Source organism: Lycium barbarum, chromosome 6 (genome assembly GCF_019175385.1).
Source record: "Lycium barbarum isolate Lr01 chromosome 6, ASM1917538v2, whole genome shotgun sequence".
NCBI lineage: Eukaryota > Viridiplantae > Streptophyta > Magnoliopsida > Solanales > Solanaceae > Lycium > Lycium barbarum.
Genome location: NC_083342.1, coordinates 15417475 through 15445238, shown reverse-complemented (window position 1 = coordinate 15445238; position 27764 = coordinate 15417475). Strand labels below are relative to the sequence as shown.

The 27764-nt window shown below is 34.2% G+C and overlaps 2 protein-coding genes and 1 non-coding gene across 10 annotated transcripts; all 3 read left to right on the top strand.

Moving 5' to 3' along the window:
* The first annotated feature begins 8313 nt into the window (after positions 1-8313).
* On the top strand, positions 8314-18027 carry LOC132600855 (nudix hydrolase 9). 8 transcript variants are annotated; one of them, XR_009567331.1, is made up of 11 exons: positions 8314-8533; positions 8614-8688; positions 10447-10565; positions 11577-11762; positions 13038-13094; positions 13438-13495; positions 14383-14441; positions 14802-14950; positions 15552-15695; positions 17248-17374; positions 17656-18027. XR_009567331.1 is itself a non-coding variant. In XM_060314273.1 (11 exons), the coding sequence occupies exons 1-11, from the start codon at positions 8478-8480 to the stop codon at positions 17749-17751; spliced, it is 1158 nt and encodes a 385-aa protein (XP_060170256.1). In that variant the 5' UTR covers positions 8324-8477; the 3' UTR covers positions 17752-18027. The 8 variants fall into 8 exon arrangements, 6 of the variants coding, with proteins under 6 accessions (XP_060170260.1, XP_060170259.1, XP_060170256.1 ...); XR_009567330.1 differs by having other exon boundaries at positions 8315-8533; positions 17221-17374; XM_060314273.1 differs by having other exon boundaries at positions 8324-8533; positions 17216-17374.
* Positions 18028-19101: 1074 nt separating this feature from the next.
* On the top strand, positions 19102-23759 carry LOC132599590 (ankyrin repeat-containing protein At5g02620-like). Its single transcript, XM_060312913.1, has 4 exons — positions 19102-19841; positions 20086-20626; positions 21152-21561; positions 22619-23759. The coding sequence occupies exons 2-4, from the start codon at positions 20293-20295 to the stop codon at positions 23483-23485; spliced, it is 1611 nt and encodes a 536-aa protein (XP_060168896.1). The 5' UTR covers positions 19102-19841; positions 20086-20292; the 3' UTR covers positions 23486-23759.
* Positions 23760-24533: 774 nt separating this feature from the next.
* On the top strand, positions 24534-24689 carry LOC132600886 (5.8S ribosomal RNA). Its single transcript, XR_009567355.1, has one exon. It is a non-coding gene; the product is annotated as a 5.8S ribosomal RNA (ribosomal RNA).
* The last annotated feature ends 3075 nt before the right edge of the window (positions 24690-27764 follow it).

Genomic DNA, 27764 nt, shown 5'->3' with positions numbered 1-27764 from the left:
AAAGGTTTTCTTTGTTTCTATGCATTCTCCAAATGAGACTAGTGTGTAAAGATATGTTTTTACTTGTAGCAGTTTGTATACCCAGTCCCCCTTATGATTTTGGTTTGGTTACTTGCTCCCAGTTGGAGAGATGGATTTTCCTTTTTTCGGCGGTTGTACCCCAAATGAAGTTTCTTTGGATTCTATCTATGTGGTCCCTTATTTTTGCGGGCAGCATATTTAATTGCATTACATGTACAGGTATGGCATTGAGAATAGATTGTGTAAGAGTTATTATTCCTGCCATTGTGAGCACTTTTGTTTTCCAACCTTTTAGGCGAGCGTTCATCCTGTTAATGATAGGTTGGTAGTCAGAGTATTTTGGTTGAAGGTTGGTGATGGGGAATCCTAAGTATTTTCCAAAAGAAGCAGAGGGCTTAATGTTCGGTCTTCCCGAAACGGAATCGATGGTGGTTTGAGGGACATTTTTGGAGAAGATGATTTTTGATTTATTAAAATTGATCTTTTGGCCAGACTGAGTTGCGAAGGAGTTAAAAGTTTGGATGATAGAGGTGGTGGAGGATTCATTTGCTTCTGCAAAAAGGACCAGGTCATCTACAAAGAGGAGGTGAGAGAGGAGACGCCCTAATTGGCTTATTTTAATTGGATTCCACTGACCAATATCTGTTTCATGGTCAATTCTTCTTGATAAGGCTTGCATACAAATGATAAACAAATAAGGGGACAGTGGATCCCCCTGTCTGATGCCTCTAGTAGGTTCAAAATATTCAGACGGATTTCCATTGATCATTACAGCGGTGGTGGTTGTAGAGATACAGTTCATAATCAGTTTAATCAGCGTTTTTGGAAAGTTTAGTTCATTAAGGGAGTCATGGATGAAAGACCATTCAAGACAGTCAAAAGCTTTTTCCAGGTCTATTTTTAGCATCATTTTTGGTTTAGTGTTAGAACTTTTTTGAAAGGAATGGATGGCTTCTTGGACTATGATGGTGTTGTCTACAGATCTCCTTCCCGGTATAAAGCTACATTGAGTAGGATTAATAATGTCATTCAATAAGGGTCTAATCCGATTTACTATAATTTTGGTGATAGTTTTGTAAACAGTATTGCACAGACTGATGGGGCGGTATTGGGTAATGGTGTTCGGGTTTTTTACTTTAGGGATAAGAATAACATGGGTGATATTGATTTCTGCGGGAATGGTATGATTTTTAAAAGCTTCAAAACAAACATGTGTGACAGCCTCGTTAATATCATGACCTTTTTTTTTTTTTTTTAAATCATGACTTTCATTACAAGAACGTAAGCACACAAGACAAAATTACTGATCTTTTATTCGCCAAAATACTGATCTTTTTATTTGACCATATTTATGTTTTAATTTTTCTGTCAATGACAGTTTTACAAGATTTCAAAGAACCGTAAATAGAAAAAGATAGGTTTTATCTTAAAGTAATTCAGAAAGTACATATAACGAAAGTAATAATATCATGGGGATGCCAAAATTTGTGACAGATAGAGATTTTTCTTACCAAAGTTAGTGAATACTATCCCAAAATGTTTTTTTTACCCATGATATATTAAGATGCTTGTTAAATTAAAATAAGTTAAATATGATAAGTGTCACTCATTCAAAGATAAAAACTTACTTGCACCAAGTATACATCAAGTCAATAGATGCGCGAAATGTGTTTGCACAAAAAATCTTTAACATTTAATCATCATTTAATTAACATGTATTTTCACCTTAATTATTAAAGCAACTAACCATAAAAAATTAATATAATTTGGTGTAAAAAACCAGGCTAAATTCCACTTCTTTCATTTTTAATCTGTGTAATCTTTTTGGATTTATCTAATTTGTGGAGGATGAGTTTTTTCTATCAAAGTTGATTAATTTTTATCCTAAACTTATCCTCTTAACAATGATTGTTAGTTAAGTTAATTTAATCTAGACCTGTAAACTTTAAATATGATAAATGTTTCTCACCTATAACATACACTTGAGGGAAAGAAGAGGAATAGTAACATAGAGAAGACAAATCTAGTCAGTTTTTAATAGCAAAACTTACATTAGGTAATTTTTAGTGTTTTTATTTAATTAATGCCAGCAAATATGAGAAACATTCATATGCAAAATTTGCAAGTAACTAAAGGGAAAACTTAATTCCTTAAACTTTATGAAATGGTTTAAATTTTTTCTATGTTAATAGTTGTCTTTATTCACTAACAACAAAAGCTCTCCAACATGTGAGCCTTTTTACAAGGAAAAAGAACCAAATTTGTTCTCCAACTATTCAAACTGGTCCAGATTTGCCCCTGAATTTTGAAGAAGGGATCGTTGTTTCGGCGCCAGTAACGTCATCTTCTTCCGTAATCAGAACCTCTAACGACATGGTCTCTATCTTCCAAGCTCAAATTAACCAAACTCAAATCATCCCAAATAAAATTCAAAGAATGAGTAATTGTAGCAGCAATTTAACTTTTCACCTCCGTCGAACTCCTTCAACACAATTTAATAACCAATCCTTCTCAGATCATCATCAATAACGGTATCAGAGCTCCATATCGAACTTCTAATGCTAAAACATACTCCCTCCGTTTCAATTTATGTGAACCTATTCGACTGGACACGACATTTAAGAAAGAGTGAAGACTTTTGAAACGTGTGGTTCAAAATAAGCCTTGGATATTTGTGTGGCTTTAAATCATTGCATAACGTGAATTTGTTTTCAAATTAGGGAAAAGGTCATTCATTTTGGTACGCACTAAAAAGGAAATAGGTTCACATAAATTGAAACGGAGGGAGTATTAATTTTGTCTAAGCTTTCCATTGTCATTGTCGCGCAATCAATTAAAAATGTAGACTTTGATGTTGCATTAGTACGACTTTTACTACATTTCATTGTAGAAATGAATCCTTAAACAGACATTAGTAATTTAAATTTTAGCTAAAAATGAAAATATCACATAAATTAAGATACATGGAGATCATAAAACAGTTCCAATAAACAAAAATGAAAATAGACTTTGCAAGTAACTAAAGGGAAAACTTAATTCCTTAAACTTTATGAAATGATTTAAATTTTTTCTATGTTAATAGGTGTCTTTATTCACTAACAACAAGAGCTCTCCAACACATGAGCTTTTTTACAATGAAAAAGAGCCAAATTTATCCTCGAACTATTCAAACTGGTCCAGATTTGCTCCTGAACTTTGAAGAAGGGATCATTGTTTCGGCGCCAGTAACGTCGTCTTCTTCCGTACTCAGAACATCTAACGACATGGTCTCTATCTTCCAAGCTCAAATTAACCAACCTCAAATCATCTCAAATAAAATTCAAAGAATGAGTAATTGTAGCAGCAATTTAACTTTTTACCTCCGTCGAACTCCTTCAACACAATTTAATAACCAATCCTTGTCAGATCATCATCAATAACGGTATCAGAGTTCCATATCGAACTTCTAATGCTAAAAACATATTGATTTTGTCTAAGTTTTCCATTGTCATTGTCGCGCAATCAATTAAAAATGTAGACTTTGATGTTGCATTAGTACGACTTTTACTACATTTCATTGTAGAAATGAATCATTAAACAGACATTAGTAATTTATATTTTAGCTAAAAATAAAAAATATCACATAAATTAAGATAGATGGAGATCATAAAACAGTTCCAATAAACAAAAATGAACATACGTTGCTCGAGACTGCTGACTTTTTGAAATCTTATATATTATGCAAATTTGGTCCTTTCAGAGTCTTATATAGTATTATGCAAATTTGGATTTGTTTTTTCAAATGATTGCATTATCTATGTACATACGGTACTTGTGCTGATCGTGTCTATGGGCCAGCATAAATAGTATGACTGTATGAGGTCCCCATAAATTAGTTGTATAGAACTATTCGTAATTATTGGTGAAGACCCCTTCTTATTGTTTTACTTTGAAAAGAAAGATGCATGCATGGGACCCAACTTTAATTGAATGGATAAAATTTCATAGAAGCTATAGAAATTAAGTTTAATTGAAGCTAGAGTACCACTAATTGTTCTCGTTCTGTATTTTTCACTTCTTAATTCCGTGATGCAACACTTCTTTCATCTTAATTAAGTTGCGTAATCTTTTTTAATAGTCCGGCAAATTCACATTATGTAATTTTTAATTTTTTTATTGAAATGCCAGCATTGAGAAACATATTTCTTACGCAAAATTTGGATTTGAAAAGTCAAAACAAACTTAACTCTTTTCTAATCCAGAAAAATAATTTTAAACATAATGAACAAATTACACTTGCAACGCATATAGATATAGAGAGAGACATAGATGGAGTTGAATAATTTTAATGAGTTTTATACTTATGATAAGTTCTCACTCATTGCCACATAATAATAATGACTGCACCCACATAAAATTATGATTTATTAATGTCATTAGTTGTTCGGACTCCGATTCAGAATTTGAGATTGACATGATCAACAAGAGATATACAATCCAGACAGTCAAGTTTTAGCCACTGTTGAAGACATTATGTTAAGTGAAATTTTATCCTTAGATTATTTTTTGGAAAAGGGCCAAAAATATCCCTAACGTATGGGAATAGTTGATAAATATCCTCCTTCAACCTATTAATCTAAAAATACCTTCAACTTATTCTTTTGGCTTAAAAAAAAAAAAAAAAAAAAAAGACCCATCAAACTAACACTCCATCCATATTTTGGTCTAAAGTGGTTCTTTCACAAAATCTTCTGTAAAACTCGTCGAAATGGCATCAGGTGGCTGTTTGTGGCAATCCTATCTAATTTATATTTAATTCTTAAAAATTATTTTAAGTTTTGCCATTGTTAGCAAATTTTAAACTGAACTTCCTATCAATGCTTCTTTTTCTTTTTTTTGAATTTGAATTTGGGCTCTGCCAGAGCTGACTTCATCTCCGAAGATTTGAAGTTTGAAAATCAAAGTTCAAATGCAGACCTTCGAGTCTAAAATCAAGGTCTTCAAATTGAACTTCATTCAAACTTCAGACCTCTAGAAGAATCTAACTTCAGACTTGAAGGTTTGAATTTGAAAATTTTAGACCGGCATATAAGAAAGTAATTTTAAAAGGGCTAAAGTTTAAATCTTTTCAATTTTGCTTATTTTTGGAATTGGAATTGTAAGAACAGCTACTTGTGCACTTTGCTTCTGTTTTTTGTGCGAAGTGCCCTTCAAATGCAGTGGTCTTTAACTTTTGGCCCTCAAATTGTTAGTCTTTAATTTTTGTCGTTCGCCTAAAATTTCTTGGTTCCGGGTTCGAACCCCCGCTTAGTCAAAAATTTATAAAAATGTCGCCAGATAGAACTTGGATTCGCAAGGCAAGGTTTTGCCTGCGAAACTCAGCCTTAAGGCAGGAATTCACAGACAAACTCTGCCTTAAGACAGAATTTTAAGGCAGAGTTTTGCCCAGGAAGAATTCTGCCTGAAGCAGACCTATCTAAAGATCATTTTGCTGTTTTCTCCCCTCCTTCCCAAGAGAAGAATTCTCATGTCTGGAAAATGAGGAACAAGTCTCTGCTCTAGCATGCAGTAATACGCACGTCCCAGTTAGCCAATGCAAATAAAATTTCATGTACTGCATTAGTCGCATGCACTAATGCTTTGCCTTTCTCAAGAAATTGGTAGCATGTTTCACATTCGTTCTCACTATCTATTAATGCAACTGCAGGTAGAGTTTTGCAAAATTCTGCCTTGCGATTATTTTATTTTACTTTTGTCTGAGCGAGGGTTCGAACACGAAATTAAAGAGTTTTTAGCGAAGGCCAAAAGTTAGAGATTTCAAATTTGAGGGACAAAAATTAAAGACCACCCCAAAATAGGGCATTCGTGCGAATTACCCTGCACTTTGCCCGTAAAACTCGAACTATTACCCGGCTTTGGCCCATCTAAAACAGAATCCAAATTCTCAATCTAATTCATCTTAATATAATGGAATTTTTACCTAGCATAACTACCTCTAAGACTTATTTATGGATGATAACTACTATTGAATTAATTAACTATTAGTAGCTAAATGAGTTTTTTATTTACATATCATAGCTACAACAATATACACACGGTTATTTCCTCCAGCCACACGTATTTTACGGCCTCTCTCCCACTTCATACGGTTTCTTCCCTTTTCCACTCCTATTTCTCTTTCCTAATACATTTCTCTTTCCACCTTCAAATTCACTGTTTTTCTCTCCCTTTTCAAAATCCAATTCATTTTTGCTTTTCCACGATCTCTGTCACGGTGGTTGTCGTGATTGTTGTTGGTGGTGGAGGAAGTAGCAACAAGGAAAGCAGTGGAGGATCTCCAACCAATGGCCGAAGCTCAGCCATAACAATTCATCTGCTAAATCTCCATGGATGGGCCGAAAGAAGAGGAAAATTCTTCTGATGTTTTTTGGTCATATGGTGTTGTTTATTTTATGAGTGATGAAGAATAGTATTGATTATAGCAATATGATATTGTATAATCATCTAGGAGCAAGAGAATAGGTTGTTGGTGTAGAAACATCATTAATGAGAGTTGTGGAGTTTCATGCCCACCAAGTGTTTGATAAAATATTTTAGTATATTTCAGTGTATTAACAAACAATATATCTAATTTTCAGTATATTTCAGTGTATTTAAATTTATATTTAATTATCTTTGCCATTGATTATGTGTATTTCACTGTGTTTTATCTAATTTCAGTATATAATCAGTGTATTATTTTTGCCATTAATTATGTGTATTTCAATATATTTCAGCGTATTCCTATTTGGAATTGAGTAATAGGGGGAGAGAAAGACATGAGCTGTTATTGAACATCAGCCGTTATGCGTGAAATATGGTTGATTTAATTTGACTTACCATTAAAAAGAAAAAGAAGAATTCGTTCAAAAAATATAGCCTATTTTACTCAACCCGATTTTGTATTTCCATGTAATTCACTGTATTTAAAAAAAAAAAAAATAGAATGAAATCAAAATTACCTTGTTGATAATCGAATTTTCCAACTGTTCTTTACTATGACAATGTAAAATCACTCGTTCGTGAATTACAGAGTATATTAGCTCGAATCAGATTGTTGAAAAAATTTCAAAGATGAAAGAAAATTTTACTGTATTTTTGGAAAGAGAAGATGCTTAGTTTTTTTTTTAATTCAAAAACTTTTGAATGGAGTGATTTTGATTGACAGGCGTTGGTTGTAATGGAACTCATGAGGCTTGCGTGAATCATGGAACCATTGATACAAATTACCATATAATTTGAAAAAGATTTTTATTGCCATAAATATAGTCGTTTTTTACTCAACAGCCGCGTTGTATTTCGTTGTATTTCAAAAACACGAGATCCAACTGAAATACAGTCAAAAGTAGCTACGGATTGTAAATCTTCAACTTGTAGCTATAACTTGTTAGAAGCTATTGAAAGATAGCTATTTGTGTAAGTTTTACTAATATAATCGCACGGTTTTCCCTCAAATGGCCTGGTCTTCTATTTTTGTCTTTCAAAATTGAACTTATGCCTAGTGGAATATAAGCTCTTTAAGGTACTCCCTCCGTCACAGTTTAAGTGTTTTACTCTTCTTTTTGATTTGTCTCAAAATGAGTGTCTTTTTCTATGTTTAGTAAGTTTTCAATTCCAACATTCTATTTAAGACCACAAGATTAAAATACTAGACATGTCTTTAATTTAAGCCCAGAAGATTCAAAAATCTCATTTTATTTTTTAAGCTTCGTCCCTAGTTAAACTAAGACACTTAAATTGAGGCAGAGAAAGTACTCCCTTCGGTTCAAAAAGACTGTCCACTTAGCCCTTAAAAAAAAAGCTTCCACTTGCCAAATCAAAATAAAAATAAAAATTAACCTTATTTTCTCATATTTGCTCTCATTAAATGCTAAGTGATCAACTCCCAATACCTATTTAATTAACGGTAGTTTAGTCAAATTACCTATTCTGTCTAGGAGTTACTCCCTCGTATAAAAGAGAGTATCCATTTACCTTTTTTTTTTGGTTCAGAAAGGGTGTCTACTTACCAAATCAAGAAACGATTAATCTTATTCTTCCAAAATTATCCTTATTAAGTGTTAGGTAATGAAATTCCAGTGTAATTAGGGGAGTTTAGTCAAATTATCTATTTTTGTCTAGGAATTAATAATTTTTAAAAGATTTACAAATGGCTAAGTGAATACTTTTTTTAATTGCAGCACCAAATTAGTAATGCAAATGGCTAAGTGGCCGCTTTTTTTTTTTTTAACCGGAGGGAGTATTATGACGTGAATTGTGAAAAAGTAGTTTTCTTTGAGGGGTAAATATTAACAATGAACAAAATAAGGGCAAAAGCAAAAAATGACTCACATCAATCTTCTCATACAATTTCACTGTAATTTGATCAATCGAATGTTTCCACTGTGTGTATCTTTTCAATTGGAAATAAGAAATGGAGGATAAAATCAGCTACGACGATGGTCAAGAATTTAAGCTGTTGCTCTCATGTCCTTCTGGTTTATCTCCTTCACAGGTTACTTACTGTTTACTCTATTATTGTACATATTTTAATAAGTTCATTTTTGTGATCTGAAATGTGGTCTTGTTGAATAGATGTCAGTTGTTTTTGACAAAACATATGATAGGATTCCACATCTTGATCCTACTCTGGAGCACTCCATTTCCAAGGTTATGTTACAGTTCTATTTCTTTTACCACATCTTTTCAAGTATTATTTAGATATCGCGTAGTTTCTTATTTATAGTAGTACTCCTTCTGTACCTGTTTATGTGTTACTTTTTTCATTTTTTAGTCTGTCCCAAAAAGAATGTCACATTTTAGTAGTACTCCATCCGTCCCAATTTAAGTATCTTAGTTTGACTAGTTACGGAGTTAAAAGAAATAAAAGTGACTATTGAATTAAAGATGTTTATAATGTAGTAAACTGTCCTTTGAATCTTGTGGTTTTATACTTGTCATGTAGGATGTTAGAATTGTCAACTTACTAAATATAGAAGGAGGCACTCTTTTTAGGACAGACCGAAAAGGAAAGTAAGACACTTAAAATTGAGACGGAGGGAGTATTATTTAGTTGTCGTGTAGTTTCTTATTTTAGTAGTGCTATTTAGTTATCGCATGGTTTCTTATTTTTAGTAGTAATATTTAGTTATCGCGCAGTTTTGTATTCTTCAACGTGTATTACTATTGGTTGCTGCATTTGTTTTGTATCTTGCTATGGAATGAAAGGAATCAAAGATGTTTTGATACACTCTTAACTCTAAATCACTCTCTCAAATCTAAATGTTTGCTTAACATTTTTTGCCGGACTAAGTTAACCCCTGTAATAAGCACTGACAAAAATTTTGGACTTTGTTAGCTCCCTAGTTTTAGATTGACACATTGTAAAGGGACAAGCATATTCTCCTTTGTACTTTGGTAGTTCCTATTTTTCTAACTATGCATCCCCTTGATGCCTTTCTAATGAAATACCTTCATAAAAAAGATTAATTGATGAAGTTCGCATAAGGTAAAAGTTTTAATTCACACAAAAAATCAGACATGTTGAGTCTTGCTCCTTTGAATCCTCTCATTCCTTCGTTTTGGAACAAAATAAGTACTCCCTCCGTTTCAACTTGTTTGTCTTACTTTCCTTTTTATTCTATTTCAAATAGAATGTCACTTTCTATATCTAGTATAACTCCTTACACCCAGCATCCTACTTAACATATTTAAGACCGCAAGATCTAAAGGGCATTTTGGTACTTTACACACATCTTTTATTTTAAGACCACAAGATTCAAAAGTCTTCTTTATTCTATGTCGAGTCAAACTAAGACAAACAAATTGAAACTAAGGGAGTAGTTTTAATTGAAGCTAGGATACTTGGTAAAAGTTAGGAATATTGAAAATGCGAGTCAGATGAATGCAACAACAACAACAACCTATCCAGTGTAATCCCACAAGTGGGGTCTGGAGAGGGTAGGATATACGCAGACCTTACGCCTAGAGAGGCTGCTCTCGATAGACCCTTGGCTCAAAATAAAATAAGACAGCAAAGATCAACTTTGTGAGGTGAAGGAACAGCTTTAGCCACAGTATCAATGATTTTCATCTTATTGATTCCAGTATTTGCTCGGGCTTCATAAAGCACTGCAAACTGTGAGAGAAAATTAATTAGGCTAAAAACTTGATTCACCCTGCCAAAAATAACGAGTTAACTGCAACATAAATGCGCACCACATATTTCCATCCTATTTTCACATCTCTGACACTTGAGCCAACAGAAGTTACAGAGAATTATATTTCATGAAAAAACATTGAAACAAAACTCCAGTATCTAAAGAATAGTGGCCATCATGTAGCTGAAATATGCTGGATCAATTAAGTGCATAACACATCCACAAAGGCAGTAATATGTAAAGTTTCAATATAATTTCCATTTTCCAGGTTTACATGTCAAACATTAGATAGAGTTTCAACCACATGCCAAGAGAAGAGCCTTCACAGAGAAAACAATGGTCCAGGAAGTATGAATATGACCTTCTTCGGAGTGTCACTTCCAGCAGGTAGGTATTTTGTAATGAGAGGCGTTATTGCTTTTCCAATTTCCTCCTCTGATGCATAACATGTTACTTCAGCTGGTAACACTCTCAATATGAACCTGTTGAAGGCTATGACACTCTTGAGTAAGAGATATTAAACAAAGTAAACTACATGGCATCTGGCATATCCCATATTTAGAATCTATATGACATAAACTCCAATGGTAAATATACTTTAGAGCTCTATGAATAAAAATTAAGCAGATAAACGAACCTTGATACATGTCTCTTTGTTGAGGCAAGCGAAGACATCATATGTTGAACGATTTCCTTAGGGTTAGGATCTCCATCTTTCTTGCTCATGTGAACAAACACAACACCGTTGCAACCTGAGTCTAGGTAGCTAAAACGCCTCTGTTTGCAGGAAAGCAACATATTACAAACAAAAAAAAAGTTCTAGAGACAAGTAGGAAGAACTATATTGAACCAACACTATTTTAACTGGCTCAGACAGTAAATAGGACTATGTCAACCACAAAACCAAAGGAGAGGAAAAAAATCCCATCCCCTTTCAGTGAGAGACTATACAGGCATTGCATCCCATTGTGCTCAAACTGAAATGGCCCTAACAAACATCTAATACAAAACTACCACTCTACCAAGGATGACCAGAAGATGTGCAACAGAGATACATACATAAAAAACTAAATAGCCACAAGTTGTACACTTACATAGCATAGGAATTAAAGTTATAGCTTACTTGTAACACTAAGAAAAAAGTATATCCACTTACCTTGCTTTTGTCTCCCAACTCAGCAAGCTCAGCTTCTATTAGTTTATCAATAGATTTCTCCTCTGTCTTACCAGATGCAATATTTCCAGTTTCTGGTGCTTCTCTTTCAACACATTGTTTCTTTGCAGGTGGCTCCCCAACGTCAATATCTTTCTGTTCATGAGTTGTCTCGACTAGCTCCTCTTTATTCTCAGTATTTCCTTGTATTTGTTCATCGGTAGAGATGTTATCCTTGTTTTCAGGCTCGGATTTACCAGCTTTTAAGCTGCCAACCTCATCATCAGTTTTCTCCTCATGTTGCTCAACTTTTGCAGTCTCCTCCTTGGTCTGGTTCTCATCACTAACGTTGTCCTCATCTTCATCATCATCGTCATCATCATCGCTGCTAGAAGAATCAGAATATTTGAAAAGAGTCTTTTTGTTTACAGGTTTTTCTGATAATTCTCCCTGTCCGAATTTTGAATTTGTCCCCTGCACCAGCTCTTCATAAAACTGCTCGAAATTAAAAAATAAAATAAAAAAATCAAGGTTACATCTACCACAGCCTACAGTAAACCAATCAAAAAACAAGAGAGCAAACTTTCTCTCTGATTTAGTCCTGCTCCACAAATCAAATGTCAGCCAAGCTTAAAATCTGAGCAAAGGCTTCAGAACACGGAACACCAAAAAACAACTGCAGGGATCATCAACTAAATTTTCTTGATGGCCTTGTCTACTCTCCGTAGACTCCAACTTATGTTTGTCTTTCTCATATGCTGTGAGATGACCCATTCAAGATTAAAAAAAGAACCAATAGAACATGTTACATCGGTCAGTGGCCACGGGGAAATGCAGGAACAAGTGGCTGATAGTCTCTAGGTTTTCCTTGCACAAATGACATATGCTGACCAGCTGAAAGCCTCTTCTGTTGAGGTTATCATGTGTTAGGCATGCTTCATTAAGGGCAATCCAGTTGAAGCATATAACCGTAGTAGGAAGTTTGATCTTCTATATAAGATTCCAACCCCAAGAGTCAATTGCCTGATTCTGAGTATAGATCTGTTTTTTGCATTCTTTCACTGTGAAATGTTCTTGTTTCCCCAACTAAGAGTGTCAGGTAGGCTCTCATCAATGTTTTACCTCTCCATTAGCTAGCATATCCATCAGACTTTCCACTTCCGAATCTTCTACAAACCTTCTTGCCACTTCTGTTCTGGGCAATGGAAGAGTTCTTATCCAGGGCAATTTGGAACAGAATGCGGTATTCATCCATGAGTGGACTTCATCAATTAATACTGCTTATTTTGTCCCAAAAAGAAGGAATAGCAGGACAAAGGAGCATGAGGCTAATGCTACTTGTCAATATGAAATTGGACATTGATTCCTTGTGTTTTTCGAGTTAAAGTTAGACGTAAAGTACTATAAATTACAATCATATGATTAAACATGTTTAGAAAACATTTGAAAAAGTCATAGTCAAGGAAAAATGTTTGACTTCCAAATAGTAATGGTTTCATGTAAAATGAAGCAGAAGGAATACTTCGCAAATGACACTGTAACTTTTGCTGATTGTAGGATCATACTTGATTGAAAGTCCAAATATCAGCTCTAGTTTTCTTCATGTTCTGTATGTTATGCTAATACATCAAAAAGCTATAATTACTCACTTGTACCAATACCAGAATTTGTTCTGAATCTTTCTTCATTTGTGTATGGTTTGTTAGATATGGGATGCAAGAGTTCAACAAAGTTCATCACTTTTCAATGGAACAAAGTTCAGGGTATGCTGCACTCTTTTGTCATTGCATTTCTTTTTTAATTCTAATTCTGAATTACAGATATTTTGTCTATTATCCACTCAGGTTAAATTTATTCGGTGTAGTGCTGTACTGTTGTCACTTTGATGACAACAGTTGCAACTCTATTACTTGTAAGAAAGTTTAGCTGGTCATTTCTATTTTATCAAAATTGGCCCAAATCTGGTATATGCATAGCTTGGGAAGCTGCATATCCTTGAATTTTACTCCTAAAAAATGTTATATATATATATATATATTATTCTCAAAAAAAAAATGTTATATATACTGATGATTTTACAGTATGGTGGATACAACTTCGATGTAGGGAATGATCCCAAGCAACAGTCTCATGTTTCCCTTCATCTTGGTCTGACAGATTATAGGTTCTTCTCTATCTTCCTCTTTTCCTTCCTGCCATCCTTTAGTGTTTCATTTAAGTATATGTTTTTTCATTTGATATGCATGTGATGGAAAATTATAATGATTTACTCGGTCCAGTGCAATTTGGACAGGCTAATTTTGCTGTCCCAATCTTATAAACAGAACGTTGAGACGATGAATCATCAAATTTGGTTTGATCTTGAGAGTGCACTCTTTCTTGTAGTTGAGAGTTGCACCACCGGTATTGAAAAACGGTATTGCGGAATGATGATATTTATAGTGGCGATGAGCTGAGTATTAACACTCAGAATCCCAAGTCAAAACTATCGTTTTTACCAGAAGCTTTCTGCTTCACTCTCAGTGTAGTCATAGCAAATAACCTGTTCTCTTATTCAAAATTGTTTATTTTTATCACGGATTCTAATTTATGTTATTGAGGCACTACTTTTTGCAAGGGCTCTCATCTACTGTAAAATAGAGCATAGATCTTTCGGTATGCTCTCTATTTGGAAAATCTAAGTAGAAAATTACTTTATATTGCTTTTTGGAAGGGTTCTTTTCCATTTTCTAATAGTATTTGACAGGTCAATCTGTAGTTTGATATCACTGTCTTTAAATGCTTTGCCAACTTGTTTTCATACGTATCAACCTTCTATTTTTCCGTTACTTTTGTGCAGCAATAGCTTTATGAGACATCTTTGGTGTAATTTACACTGGTTATGTTCTTTATTTGTGCTGTTAAAATCATGAGTGAACAGTGATACTTGTGAGTGCCTGCCGTGTTCCGTCAACACTTCAAATTTTATCCAGGCATCTAACTGAAAAGAAGAGCAAAAATAGAGAATGAATTAGAGATAAAATGATCTTATGTTTGAATTTTTATACTCAGGACATTCGTGGGAACAAATTTAAGCTCTATGTGGGAGAGATTTCTTGTTTCGTCTGAAGGTAAGCTTCCATGAAATAAATCGTTCTTTGACTTGCTTCTTTCTTTTGGAAATGAGTGTACCTTGTATATTCTCCAATGGATACCACAAACTGCAACATAACATCAAGCTTCTTAGGTGTTTCGGTCTCCTTTTCTATTCTCTTTTAAACAATCCAACATAAGGTCTGCGACTCTGCAGCTAATTTGATGTCTTAAGAATTCTAAGAGGCATATGTTACACGTTTCTTATGTAATGCAGAACTGCATATAACAATTCACAGAGCAGGCACGTCGAGTATATGGATATGATTCTGACTGATCTTCCTGGTCACCAGACTACAATTCATTTGTACTAAAAGATGTGACTTGGTTTTCTGCAGATGATTGTATACAGTGTCAGCACACATCAAGTCCTCTTGGTAATGGTGCAGTTGTGGAGACTTCTGACAGAAGAATACTTGTGCTTCAGAGAAGTAATAAAGTTGGAGAATTCCCTGGATATTTTGTTTTTCCTGGAGGCCACCCAGAGGTATCTCATCTCGTGTTGTAAGGACACCTTTGAGATAATGGTAACAAAATTCTGATAAATACAAGCTGTTGTAACTCAAGAGGATAGAGGCTTTGAACTTGTATACAGCCTTTGTGCTGAAGATTTATAATATTATTACCTTTCTTTGAAAAATGGGTGAAGCAAAATGTTTGTTACCCAACAAGCTACTCAAACCCTTTCATGTTGAATAATAACGTGTGATCTATGGCAGCCAAAAGCAGTTGCCATATTTCTGTTTGGAAAATGTTATTTAACAATTGACAGTGTTCACCATTTAGACCTTTAGCTAAAGAGTGATCTTAAGTTTGGTAATTAGTTATCTATTTCTTTAAATTCAACTGATCATAATGAAACCAAATTTGTGTGACCTTATCTGACATTGCTTGCTGCAATTGTAAGCTTTGTTTTAGGGTTATGTAATTAGAACATCACCTAAGGGATGTTGAACCTGTCACTGTTCTCATGCAAAGCACTCTTCTTTGTGCCAAGATTAAGCTGTGGATTCTTGTTTACTTCACTGCCCAAATATGTCCAGTTGATAAGCAATGCAGGACGTGATTACTTTTTTTGCTTTTAACAGCCCCAAGAAGTCGGAATAATGTCCCATGAAGGCTTGCATGAGCTGAACCAGTGTCAGATGATTAACAGCAAAGTTTCTCAGGAAATGTTTGACAGCATTGTCCGTGAAGTTGTTGAAGAAGTTGGAGCTCCTGCAGATACCCTTGTAAGTGGTGATTTGTATTACTCTAATCGCCACTCTTGTATAACCCTTTCTAATTTGTTATAGAAAGTAACACTACATAACTGGAATGCTTCCTTTGCTCATACTGATACTTTCAACCTTTATTTTCTCTCTCTTCTCTATTATTTATTTTTTCCCCGTTCCTTTTTCGGAGGCGGGAAGCACTGGGTAAACATAATGTCTAATCAAGCATCTCAGGGCTCAACCTGTTTATCATTCTAGGTTTTCTATACCAAAATAGCACAATATCGTCGAATATTGAGAATTGTCATATTTGTTGTGCTGTCAATTTGTCATATTCGAATCTTTACCTTGTGAAGTCATTTAACTTTACATAGATATTTTTTGTTGTTTTCGTCCTTTTTTAACCTTTTGTGGCCCAAATAGGAAAATATGGCTGTGTATTTTGAGTAACACATAGTTCTTATTTCTCACTTCATTCAGCTATAACGTTAAGATTTACCTTGAAACTGTAATTAAATAATTCGCCAACATTATATATATGGTCTTTTCATCCCAAGTTTATTTTATATGCAACGGAAATTATGTAGGGAATGTTGCTATTTGACAAACTTACTAATTACTACTAAGAGAGAGGAAATCCTTTGAGCAAACTTACCGTACAACATGTATAAAATTCCTTTTTTGGGTTACATGCTGGATATCCTTGACAAAAGTATTATAACATGATAAAGGACACATTGATTGTCAGCTACTGATAGCCTGTTTGGCCAAGCTTCTCCAAGGCCAAAAGTGCTTGTTTTCAAAGTTGAGGAGTTTGCTGTTGGTACTGTTCCTTTTTTCCTGAATGTTATGCAGTGATGTCCCTATTATTTGCCACGTCTTCTTCACTTCTGTATTTTTTTGAAAAAAAAATTGCTTTGATATGCTTTACTTGAGCCGAGGGTCAAACAACCTCTCTACCTCCACGAGGTAGAGGTAAGGTCAGCGTACCCCACTCGTGGGATTACGCTGGGTATGGTGTTGTTGTTGTTGTTGAGGTGTTTGTCCAAGTTTTTAGGAGAAGAAAAGGCGTTTTTGAGTAGGAGAAACTGTTTTTGAGAAGCCAAAAAAGCAGTTTCTCACGAAAAGTACTTTTCTAAAAAACACTTTTGAGAAAATACACTTAGAAACACTTTTTAAAAGCTTGGCCAAACGCTAATTGTTGCTCAAAAGTGCTTTTCAGAATGATTAGCCAAACACAAACTGCTTCTCACCAAAAGTAATTTTTTGAAAAACACTTTGAGGAAAACACATTTCAAAATAAGTTGAGTTTAGAAGCTTGGCCAAACAGGCTATAAATAAAGTTGCATCTGTAAGTTGATCAATTGGAGACTGGTGAATTATTTATGAATATGGCTGTCTGCAACTCTTGAGGGGGATGTTTTTATGTGCACACTTGGACTGTGATTTCCTTTCAGATAAGATTGCATCAGGACTCATATTTTGTTGAAGCCACCTAACTCTTTTTCTTTATTCTTTATCTTTGATGTTATGTTCAGTCCAGCCCCATCTTTATTGGTTTATCCCGCAGAGTATTGAATGTTCGACCAACTGCTTTTTTCTTCATCAAATGCAATCTTCCGTCAGATGAAATTCAACAACTATATTCTAGTGCACAGGATGGGTTCGAGTCAACTCAGCTTTATGCTGTTTCAATGGTTCGTTTTACAAATTGTTAAAATAGTTCTAGTAACTTGTCTTTATCTCTTAAGTTTTGCTTAACTGCTGTATGTAACCATTTTTGGCTCGATGGTGTGTTTATATTATTTTTGGCAATGATACGTTGTTGAAGTAGTTGTTGCTAAAAATAGTATGAGGGACAGTTCTGCTTCATTTTTTATAAAAGAAAAGTTCATATTGCTTTAAACAGTTCCTTTTGTTTTGCCCTTACCATCATTTAGTTTGCAAATGTTAATTTCATACTGTTTCTTTTTGTCAGAGTGATTTGGAGGACATGACTTCTAAAATGCCCGGCTGCCACAGGGGAGGCTTTGCCCTCTACAAGTTAATGGTACAACACACGAGTGATAGCTAATCTCATCGTTTGCTGACTGAGGATCTTATAGCCTTATCTCTTGTATGCCTGATTTATACATGTTTCTTTCGTAGTCGTTGATGTACGATCGCATGCTATGCTATTCTATTGGTCAAAAGAAAACTTCCCATGGAAATCTATATGAGCTAGCATGTAGATATGCCGCCATTTAGTCTTATTGAATTGCAGGCAAACTTGATACTGTCACTTGATTTATTCAGAATGCTGTATAGCCTGATTATTGAATGGCTATAGTCCATAGATACAACAACAACATACCCAGTGTATTCCCACATGGTGGGGTCTGGGGAGGGTAGAGTGTACGCAGATCTTACCTCTACCTTGGGAGGTAGGAAGGCTGTTTCCGATAGTCCATAGATTAGCTTTGAAAATCCTAGTTTGAAAGGGGCGGTTAAATACAAATGTTCCTGTATATTATTACTCTTCAGTTGCTTTAGGGACTCCAAAAAAATCTTTAGCTTACGCGAATGACTGTTCGTTCATCCACGTATCAGTTATGAGCATGTTACTCTCGTTTTGATATTGTGTCGGGTGAATATTACTTAGTACTTAACCGAGCAAATCAAGGCAAATGATGACTCTGATTTGACTGGATAGGCAGTAACTCTTGACCCTAAATTATACTCTTGTTCGACGAGTAGCGTTATAAGAGTGAAAATATATAATGTGAAAAATATCGTTTAAATGTACATACATGAACGTAAACAATAAAGCTTGCGTTAGGTTAGGTTGTCTACCTCACACTTTTTGGGATACAGCTTTCCTGGACTCTGCTAACGCGGGATTCTTTATGCACTGGACTGACTTCTATTTGCTCCATTTGTTGTACTCTTCAATCTCACGTCAATTATAATCAATTTCACAATTTCATAAAAGTAGTAGTGTCAAAGTTGTCAACTAGACGAAATACCTAAAGTATATCCAAATTCCCATTCATAATCAATATCTGGTTTCCTGTCTGGGCTTGCCAAATGCATCATATCATCAGAAGTCAGAACCAAACAAAATTTTCTCTAAATGATCTTTTTAAATGAAAAGTCAATAAAATAAAAAATAACCATCAAAGCTTAAGGCTATGGACATGTTGGGATGACCAAATACGATATATATTTCACAGTGATCAATTAAAAAAAATATATACTTATTTGACAAGATAAAAGCTAGCTTGAAGAAAACAAATTCAAGATTTTTATTCGTTTTATTTTGCTTAAAAAATTTGAAGACGATTTGCAACTAATTAGTTTTAACTATTTGAGAAAACAAATTCCAACCAAACGTTAAGAAAGACAAGTTCTCCAGTATTCTGCAAAAACTGAAATTTTGGTGACATTTGTTACTATAAGGGTGAAATTTGAGGGTGAACAACAATTTCATGAAAAATTTGCTCAATATTTTCGGAGAAAAAGAATTAAACTAAGCACCACTAGAGATAAGTGTTTCATTTACTTGAAAACATACCATTTTCAGCTTTTGGAAAAAATTGAAAACTTTGCGATTCTAGAAATATTTTATTTGGTGCCTCACACAAATGCTTCTGACTTCTAAGAGCGCGTGATACACACTTCACTTTCCCAAAAGCACATATATATATGTGTGTGGTTATGGACTTTCTGGTAATATGGTTAGTGAAATTATTCACCAACCACAGAGAGTATATTTTTTCTTCTGAGTCAACTCAAATTTTTGAAAGAAATAATAAAAATAAGAAGACCATTAATATTTTAAATGTGATTCTCAATTTTTAAATCATCACCACCAACTTCAAAAAAAAAGTTCCATTCTTTTGGTTCTTTTTTTTTTTTTTTCCTTCTTGTTCAAGAACTCAGGGTGGTGATTTTAATTTTGTTTGTTGAATGCATGTGCCATTTTGATGTCCCTTTGTCTCTAGCATTTTTTTTTTGGGCCAATTTCTAAGGATCCTAATACATTTAGAACCTTTTTTCCATTTCTCATAACCAATATACAGGTGTTGTTTTCATAGGAAAAAAAAAACAGCTTTCTTTTGGTGGAGTTCTTGAATTTTTATCAGGAAATTGCAAAAAAGTGGAAGATTCAGAAGGTTCAAAAAGGTAAAACAAAATCCTTTTTTTTTCTGCATCTTAATTGGCATTTTTAATGGTGTAATGCACTTAGGAATGAGAACAAGACAATAGACATAACATAAGATAGCAAATATTCATTTTTTGGTTAATGCAGGCTAGCTAGTGTATTGGAATTCATGAATTAAAGGTCAAAGATTTAAAAAAGAATGCCTTTCTTCATGTAGGGAAAAAATAAAAATTTAATGACTTTTTTTTTGTGTGTTGTTGCCAGGGTATTGATAATTGCTCAAACGTGAAGAGGGAATGTGAGTGAAATTCAAGATTTTGGCATTTGATGCATCCAGAAATGTGTGATTATAAAATAAAGTTTTTCATAGTTGAAATATATGATTGTTGATTTGAGTGTTTGAAGGAAAGAAAAAAGAGGATATTGGTTCAACATTAGCATTGTGGGAATTTCTTGAGCACTTTTAACAGGATGGAGACACCAGCAGCTCAACCTACTACTCCTCGGAAAAAGATGACCAAACAATTGACAGGCAAACGCGACGATAGTGCGTTGCATTCAGCAGCTAGAGCTGGAAATCTTGTCGCGATAAAAAATACTATCGAGGAGACAGGCGAGGAAGAATTGGCAGAGTTGTTGATAAAGCAAAATTCAGCTGGAGAGACCCCCTTGTATGTTGCGGCTGAATATGGTTACTATGAGGTTGTTAGGGAGATGATCATCTACTATGATCTTGTTGCAGCTGGAATTAAAGCGAGGAACGGATTTGATGCATTGCATATTGCTGCCAAACAAGGAGATATGGGTAAGTTGTCGATGTTTTTGCTAGCATCAGAGGTGGATTTAGTTTAAACTTTATGGTTCTTCGCATGAAATTCGTAGTCTATTGAATTATGGATTCATAATTTAATATTTGTTGAAGTTTCAGTAGCTTTTTAGTATATACCAATGTTCCATGTAGAAAAATAGGGAGAACTACATTTTTTGACCGCTCAAAAGAATAATATCCAGCAAATGAATACGTTTTGTAATTTAAGTATACATATAGATATACGTATAATATACATATCATATACACGAAATATACATAAATATTCAAATGATATACACAATCAGTGTATAAGTTTTGTATATTTTGGCTAGCCCCCGTAATTAATTTAGGCCAACAGGCCAAATGGAAAATCTCTAGAAAAGATTGAGTTCAGTTGAACCTATAGTATGCAAGGTCCATCTGCCTCTAGCTAACACCATTTTAGCCTTTCCATTTTTCTGATGTCTAATGTATGAAATTTTGTATGAACTTGCTTTGTTCATTTTGGTAATGTTGCAGATGTGGTGAAGATACTAATGGAAGCACATCCCGAGCTCGCGATGACTGTTGATGTATCAAATACGACAGCTTTGCATACAGCAGCAAACCAAGGGCACATAGAGGTTGTGAATTTTCTCTTGGAGGCACAAAGCAGTTTGGCTACTATAGCTAAAAGTAACGGGAAAACAGCGCTGCATTCTTCTGCAAGAAACGGACATTTGCAGGTATTGAAGGCTCTTTTGAGTAAGGAGCCGGGGATCGCAACACGGATGGATAATAAGGGACAGACCGCACTTCACATGGCTGTCAAAGGACAAAATCTCGAGGTTGTGGAGGAACTGATTAAAGCTGATCCTTCATTAGTTAACATGGTCGACAATAAGGGAAACACACCGATGCATATTGCAGCTCGGAAAGGGAGGGCTGAGGTATGTTTCATCTAAAACTTCTTACCGTACTGCTGATGTTTTAGTTAACTGAGTATTCGTTGTTTACCTGAACAAGAGATGAAAACATTTTCTAGTTAGTCTTTAGGACTTTGTTTAGCGCAATATTCTGCTCCCCTTTTGCTATCCTGTTAAATTTAGCGTCGCTACATATAGGGGCGGATCTAGCTTTATTCCTACAAGTTCACGTGAACCCAGTAACTTCTGTTCAAACACTACATTTGTATTAAGAAATCCACTAGTTCTATATAAATGTTCGATTGTGAACCCAGTCATTATTGTATATTAACCTGAGGTCCTTGTAGGAACCTATAAACTTTAAATCCTGGATCTGCCTTTGACTAAATAACATCGGAAGAGAATAGTGGAGTAGTACAGACTGAACTGAGATTGCTACAATGGTAAAACAGTCCTTTAGAAAAATAAAATGAGAAAGAAATAGAAACCAGTCACTATGAATGCAACGTGTGCACGAAGTTTGTGGAAATGTCATTTATCTACTGATGTAAGAATGAGACCCTGAATAATGAGACCCTGAATCCTAGATTTTCTCCCGGGACAGAAAACGAAGGCTGTACGATATTTCCAGCCTGCATTTTTAACCTCAAACATTTGTTTTAACACCTACTGAGCTTTTTGCAACCAGGGATTTGAGGATATTTCTGTTCTTTTAGCACCTTTTTCTTAGAGACAAAATTTTATACTCTTTTCGTGTCTACTTCTGTCATTAGTGTGTCACTATTGATGTACCCCTTGCACTTGAAAAAAGACAAAATGGCCTTCTTTTGTTGATTATACTGATAGGCTCTTGATGTTAGTTTCAGCTAAAGAGCCCCAAAATATGTATCTTGTTCATTGGTCACTCACTTTGATAGCCATGTTAGACTAATTTTATCTCTGCTTGCTTATATTCTTCCAAAAAAATAGCGAGGCCACTTGTACCCGTTACTTCATATATCATGAGCCAAATTGTTGATAATATAAAATGAAGAGGAAGTGCTGATGATATTGGAGATCTCACTTGTTTATACTTATGCAGATGGTTAAATTGCTGCTAGGGCAGAGTGAAACAGACACGAAAGTTATCAATAGGTCACACGAGACAGCTCTCGACACTGCTGAGAAAATGTCACAGGTTGAGACCGTAGCCATCCTGAAGGAATATGGCGTTCAGAGTGCTAAAGTCCTCAAACCACAGGCAACGAACCCTGCAAGAGAACTAAAGCAAACCGTCAGTGACATTAAGCACGAGGTGCACGATCAGTTAAAACACACAAAACAGACGAGAAAACGCATACAAGGCATTGCTAAGCGGCTTCACAAGATGCATCGAGAGGGGCTTAACAATGCGATCAACTCAACCACTGTAGTAGCTGTACTCATTGCCACGGTTGCCTTTGCGGGAATATTTCAAGTGCCAGGGCAATATTATATGGATCCGGATAACCTCCCAGAAGGCCATATAATCGGAGAAGCAAACATATCGAACCACCCTGGCTTCCTTGTGTTCTTTGTCTTCGACTCCATCGCATTATTCATCTCACTAGCAGTTGTGGTTGTGCAAACAACAGTGATTGTGATAGAAAGCAAAGCAAAGAGGCAGTTGATGTCAATCATAAACAAGCTAATGTGGACGGCATGTGTGTTTGTATCAGTGGCATATTTGGCGCTATCATTTGTTGTTGTTGGCACGCGTTATAGGCTGATGGCGGTTATTGTGACAATTCTTGGAGCAACTATAATGGCTTCAACAATAGTTGTAATGTTATATTGGGTCATTAGGCATCGGATTGAGTCATCAAACAAGAGGAGCATGAGAAAGAACTCTTTGGCTAGTAAGTCTATGGAAGGGTCTGATTCAGTCCTTTCTGATGACAACAATGAATTCAAAATGTATGCTATATAAGATATTGTAACTTCTTTTTTCTTCAAGTTTAGGGGGGATTTGACAATTGAAATTTGTTTTTCAACCATCATTTTGGTGGAAAATTTTGAAAGTGGTGCTATGTTTACACTTCGGCTCGAACCTCCAACTTACTAATTGGCGATACGAATACTCAATCAAGTGAGATTTTTTTTTTTTCTTCCAAATTTCTAGTGTTATTTTAGCCGAAAGCTAAGAACTTGTATAGAGAAAGAATTTATCGCAGACAACGGTTGTTCCATACCAACTACCACTACTTTCACGTAGCGGATGGAATTTCCATAATAATGATGATGATAATTGATGTTGCAAGAGTCGGTTGTGACTCCTACGTGATTTATATGATTTCTTTTTCTTTCAATTTTGAGATTTTTTAAAAAAAATTTATAAGCCTGATATTATTATTTTATACAACTTTTGTAACTTCCAAGAAATTATTCTTTCAATTATTAAATTAAATTATAATTTTTGCTGTATTGTTTCTTTATCAAACTACTTTTTCAAACTATTGTTTTAATATTCTTTAAGTTGCTTTATAATGTACACAATCAATTAACCTATTAAACTTTCATAATAGGTCAAACAATCAAACAACTTGTACGAGAGAGTATATTTTAAGGAGAAAGGTCTAAATATGTCATTGAACTTTATGTAACAGTTTAACTTTACCATCCGCTAGTAGTTGGGGTAAAATATGCCCCTGCTATTATAATATTGGTCAAAATATGTCCTTAAATTAATGACTAAAGCTTTCCAACATGGCCATTTTCACAAGAGAAAATGATTAAATTTATCCCTGAACTATGTGAAATTATCAAAATATGCCCTAGAACTTTGCAAAATTGTACAGATTTCATTTTTCTTGGTCCCCTAGCCTATCCATTGCTTTGCTAAACATTAATAAAACCTATTTTTCTGAAGGGTAATATAGGAGAATATTGTCCCCTACAAAATGAAACTTTCCCGCTACTTTTAATATCTCACAATGGTTATTAGTCACCCAACATGGTACTTAACAAAGTATCACTTCGACTCTTGGCGATGGATATCTCGGCTCTCGCATTGATGAAGAACGTAGTGAAATGCGATACTTGGTGTTTATTTCAGAATCCCATGAATCATCGAGTCTTTAAACATAAATTGCACCCGAAACTATTAGGCTGAGGGCACGTCTGCCTGGGCGTCACGCGAATGAAATTAAAGAAAAAAAAGTATCACTTGGATTGATAAAAATAAAAAATAAATTATACTCTTGAAATTACTTATAACCCGAGTTTTCCTTTTCTTTTGTCGACCAATTACTTATTATAGATGGTAGTCCTAAAAACTCTTCTTTTACATCCAATAATTGCTATTGGATTAGACCATTAGTCATTGGCATTATAATTTGTTGTTTTGCAAGAACCATACCGGGTAAGAACATGTTTGTTAATGTTGTCGGCCTATTCTTACCAGTGTGTATGCAAATATAAAGTAGTAGTAGTAATTTGGGGGAAGAAAAAACAGTAGTAATACTTTGGGGGGGAAAAGTGTCGATTAACCATGTGTTGTTAATTAAACATTTGATCATGAAATCGGTTATATATAAGAATATCCGCTTCGGTATTAATGATATTAAACGAAGTAGCAGAGACAAATATTTCTTTAAATGTCAATTTTTGCTTTACTTAAACAAAGAAAACTTTGAATTAATTGTATAACTATATTTAGTTATTTATTAAGATAATCACATCCAATTTACATAATCAAATATAACTTGCAAGGATAATAAGAGCAGAAGAATGAAGAATGGACTTCAAAATCAAAATATAAAGAAGTCATCTAGTAATATCTCTCCATCTCTCTCTCTTTTTTTTTTTTTAACCATCAAAGGATATGGTGCAGCGCATGGGCTGCTCCTCCCTTAATCAGAGGTCTCGGACTCGAGCTCTAAGTATGGAAAAATCCTTCACATGGAGCGCTTTCCCCCAAATGGGGCTCTATGCAGCACGAATCCGGATATAGTCGGGCTCCAATGCGGGTACCGAATACCGGATGGAAACCAAAAAAAAAAAATCTCTTTTTTAAATTGAAACACAGAATTTCAATTATAATGAATCTGCAATGATAGTCATTTTTTTTCACAAGGTGAGAAATCAAACCCTCGACAAGGTAAAATTTTAGGTGATCAACCAATTGTGCTAGTAATATCCCCTCTGCAATGTTAGTCAATTCCAAACATAAAATTTAAAAAAATGACGTAGTATTGTGATTAATAATTAGTCGACAGCCACTATAAAAATAATTTGACTTTGATAGATACACATTAATACTTTAGTATTGAATAACTTAAAAATAGAATGAAAATAAAAAAAAATAAAAAATGGAGTTTAAGTAATAAACATCGTCAGTGTAAATAATTAATGTTACATCATCTGGTCATATTTATCTATTGTAGCAAATAACATATCTTATTTTTAAAATTTCAAATCTCATATTTTAAGAATACTTACATATAGATATCCGTTGTTGACCTGACAGTGTAAAAAGTTATTCACACATAAAATTTAAACCCACAAATTTAGAGAAGAAATTACACGGTTTCCCTTCAAATGGGCTGGTTTTTAAAAAATTTGCCCTTCAAAATTGAACTTGTGCCTAACGACACACACATTCTGTAAGGATGCGGGGCATAACTTGTGGGATATTAAGATGTGCGAATACAGTTAGACCTCTCTATAACGGCAGCCGCATATAACAACACCTCTCTATAACAGCCAAATTTTTTCGAAACCGATTTTTTATGTTATATTTTACTTCTCTGTAACAGCATTTCACCTATAACAACAACAACCAACTTTATAATAATACGCTCTCTGTAAAATTAGCACCCATATAACAACTTTTTTTTTTTTTTTGATAATATAATAATTAACTATCTTTATAAAAATAGAATATATATGATTACCGATAATAAATGTAGAGATTTTGACCAAATATTTGATCCTTTAATACAATATTTATGACAAAAAATATCATATGAATATATATATATATTGTCATCATTAAAAGATTTTCCTTCATTATATAAAGTGTGATTAAGCTTAGGATTTGACAATTAAAAATGAAAATTTAGATTTTATGCATCTTTTTTACCTATAACAGCAAAATATTATTTAAATGTTAATGTTGTTATATGTGTATAACAACAATTCTCTATAACGGCCACAAAATTTCGGACCCAATGATGATGTAATAGAGAGATTTGACTGTATAAATTTATGTCCCACAAAAAAGTTATTTGCCTTTAGAGCAAAAACTAAAACCAGCACAAAATAGGGACCAAGGTGCAAATGACCCAAATTTATATTGTCGATCTAAATTATTTTCATTTTTTTGCGCGAATTGTCCTTCTTCTGGGGTGATCTTTAATTTTTGCCCTTCGCCTATTCCGGATTCGAACCCCAGCTCAGTAAAAAAAAAAAAAAAAAATCTCGCAAGGCATACTTTTGCCTTCAAAATTCTGGCTTGCCTTAAAAACTCTGCCCTTCAAAATTTTGCCTCCGAATTTTGCCTCCAAAACACTGCCTTAAGGCAAAATTTTGAAGGCAGAGTTACATGCAAAACTCTGTCTTGCAAATCCAAAATTTGCCTTGCGATTTTTTTTTAAAAAAATTGACTAAACAGGAGTTCGAACTCGAAATCAAAAAATTCTAACGAAGGACAAAAATTAAAGACCACCAATTTAATGGACAAAAATTAGAGACCACTCTAAAAAAGGACATTCCCGCGAATTGCCCATTACTTTAGGATTGACTTTGAAACCCAACACCCAGTTTATTTTTGAGCCCAATAATGGCACCAGTCTACAAGGTCGTTCAGCCCAAATAATAGCACAAAGTAGTCAAAATTTTGCACGGACTGGTCTTTAATTTTTACCGCTCATATATTTGTGATTTTTAATTTTTGTCCCTTCTGTTTATTTAATGAAAATATTCAAACCTGCTTCATTCAGCATAAATTATGTAATATTTTTATCTTAAAAAACTGAACTTTCACGAGTTCTGTAGGAATTAAGTTATGTAGTATTTTAAACTTATGTTGAATGTTGAAAGTTTTGCTTTGTTTGGCATAACTTGTGGAGTGGTATGATACATATGTCGAAGATAAATGTTAATTATACAGATTGAAATTTAATTCATGCCGTGCCAATATAGAAGGACAAAAATTAAAGACCACAAATTTGAGGGACAAAAATTAAAGACCAGCACAACATAGGGAC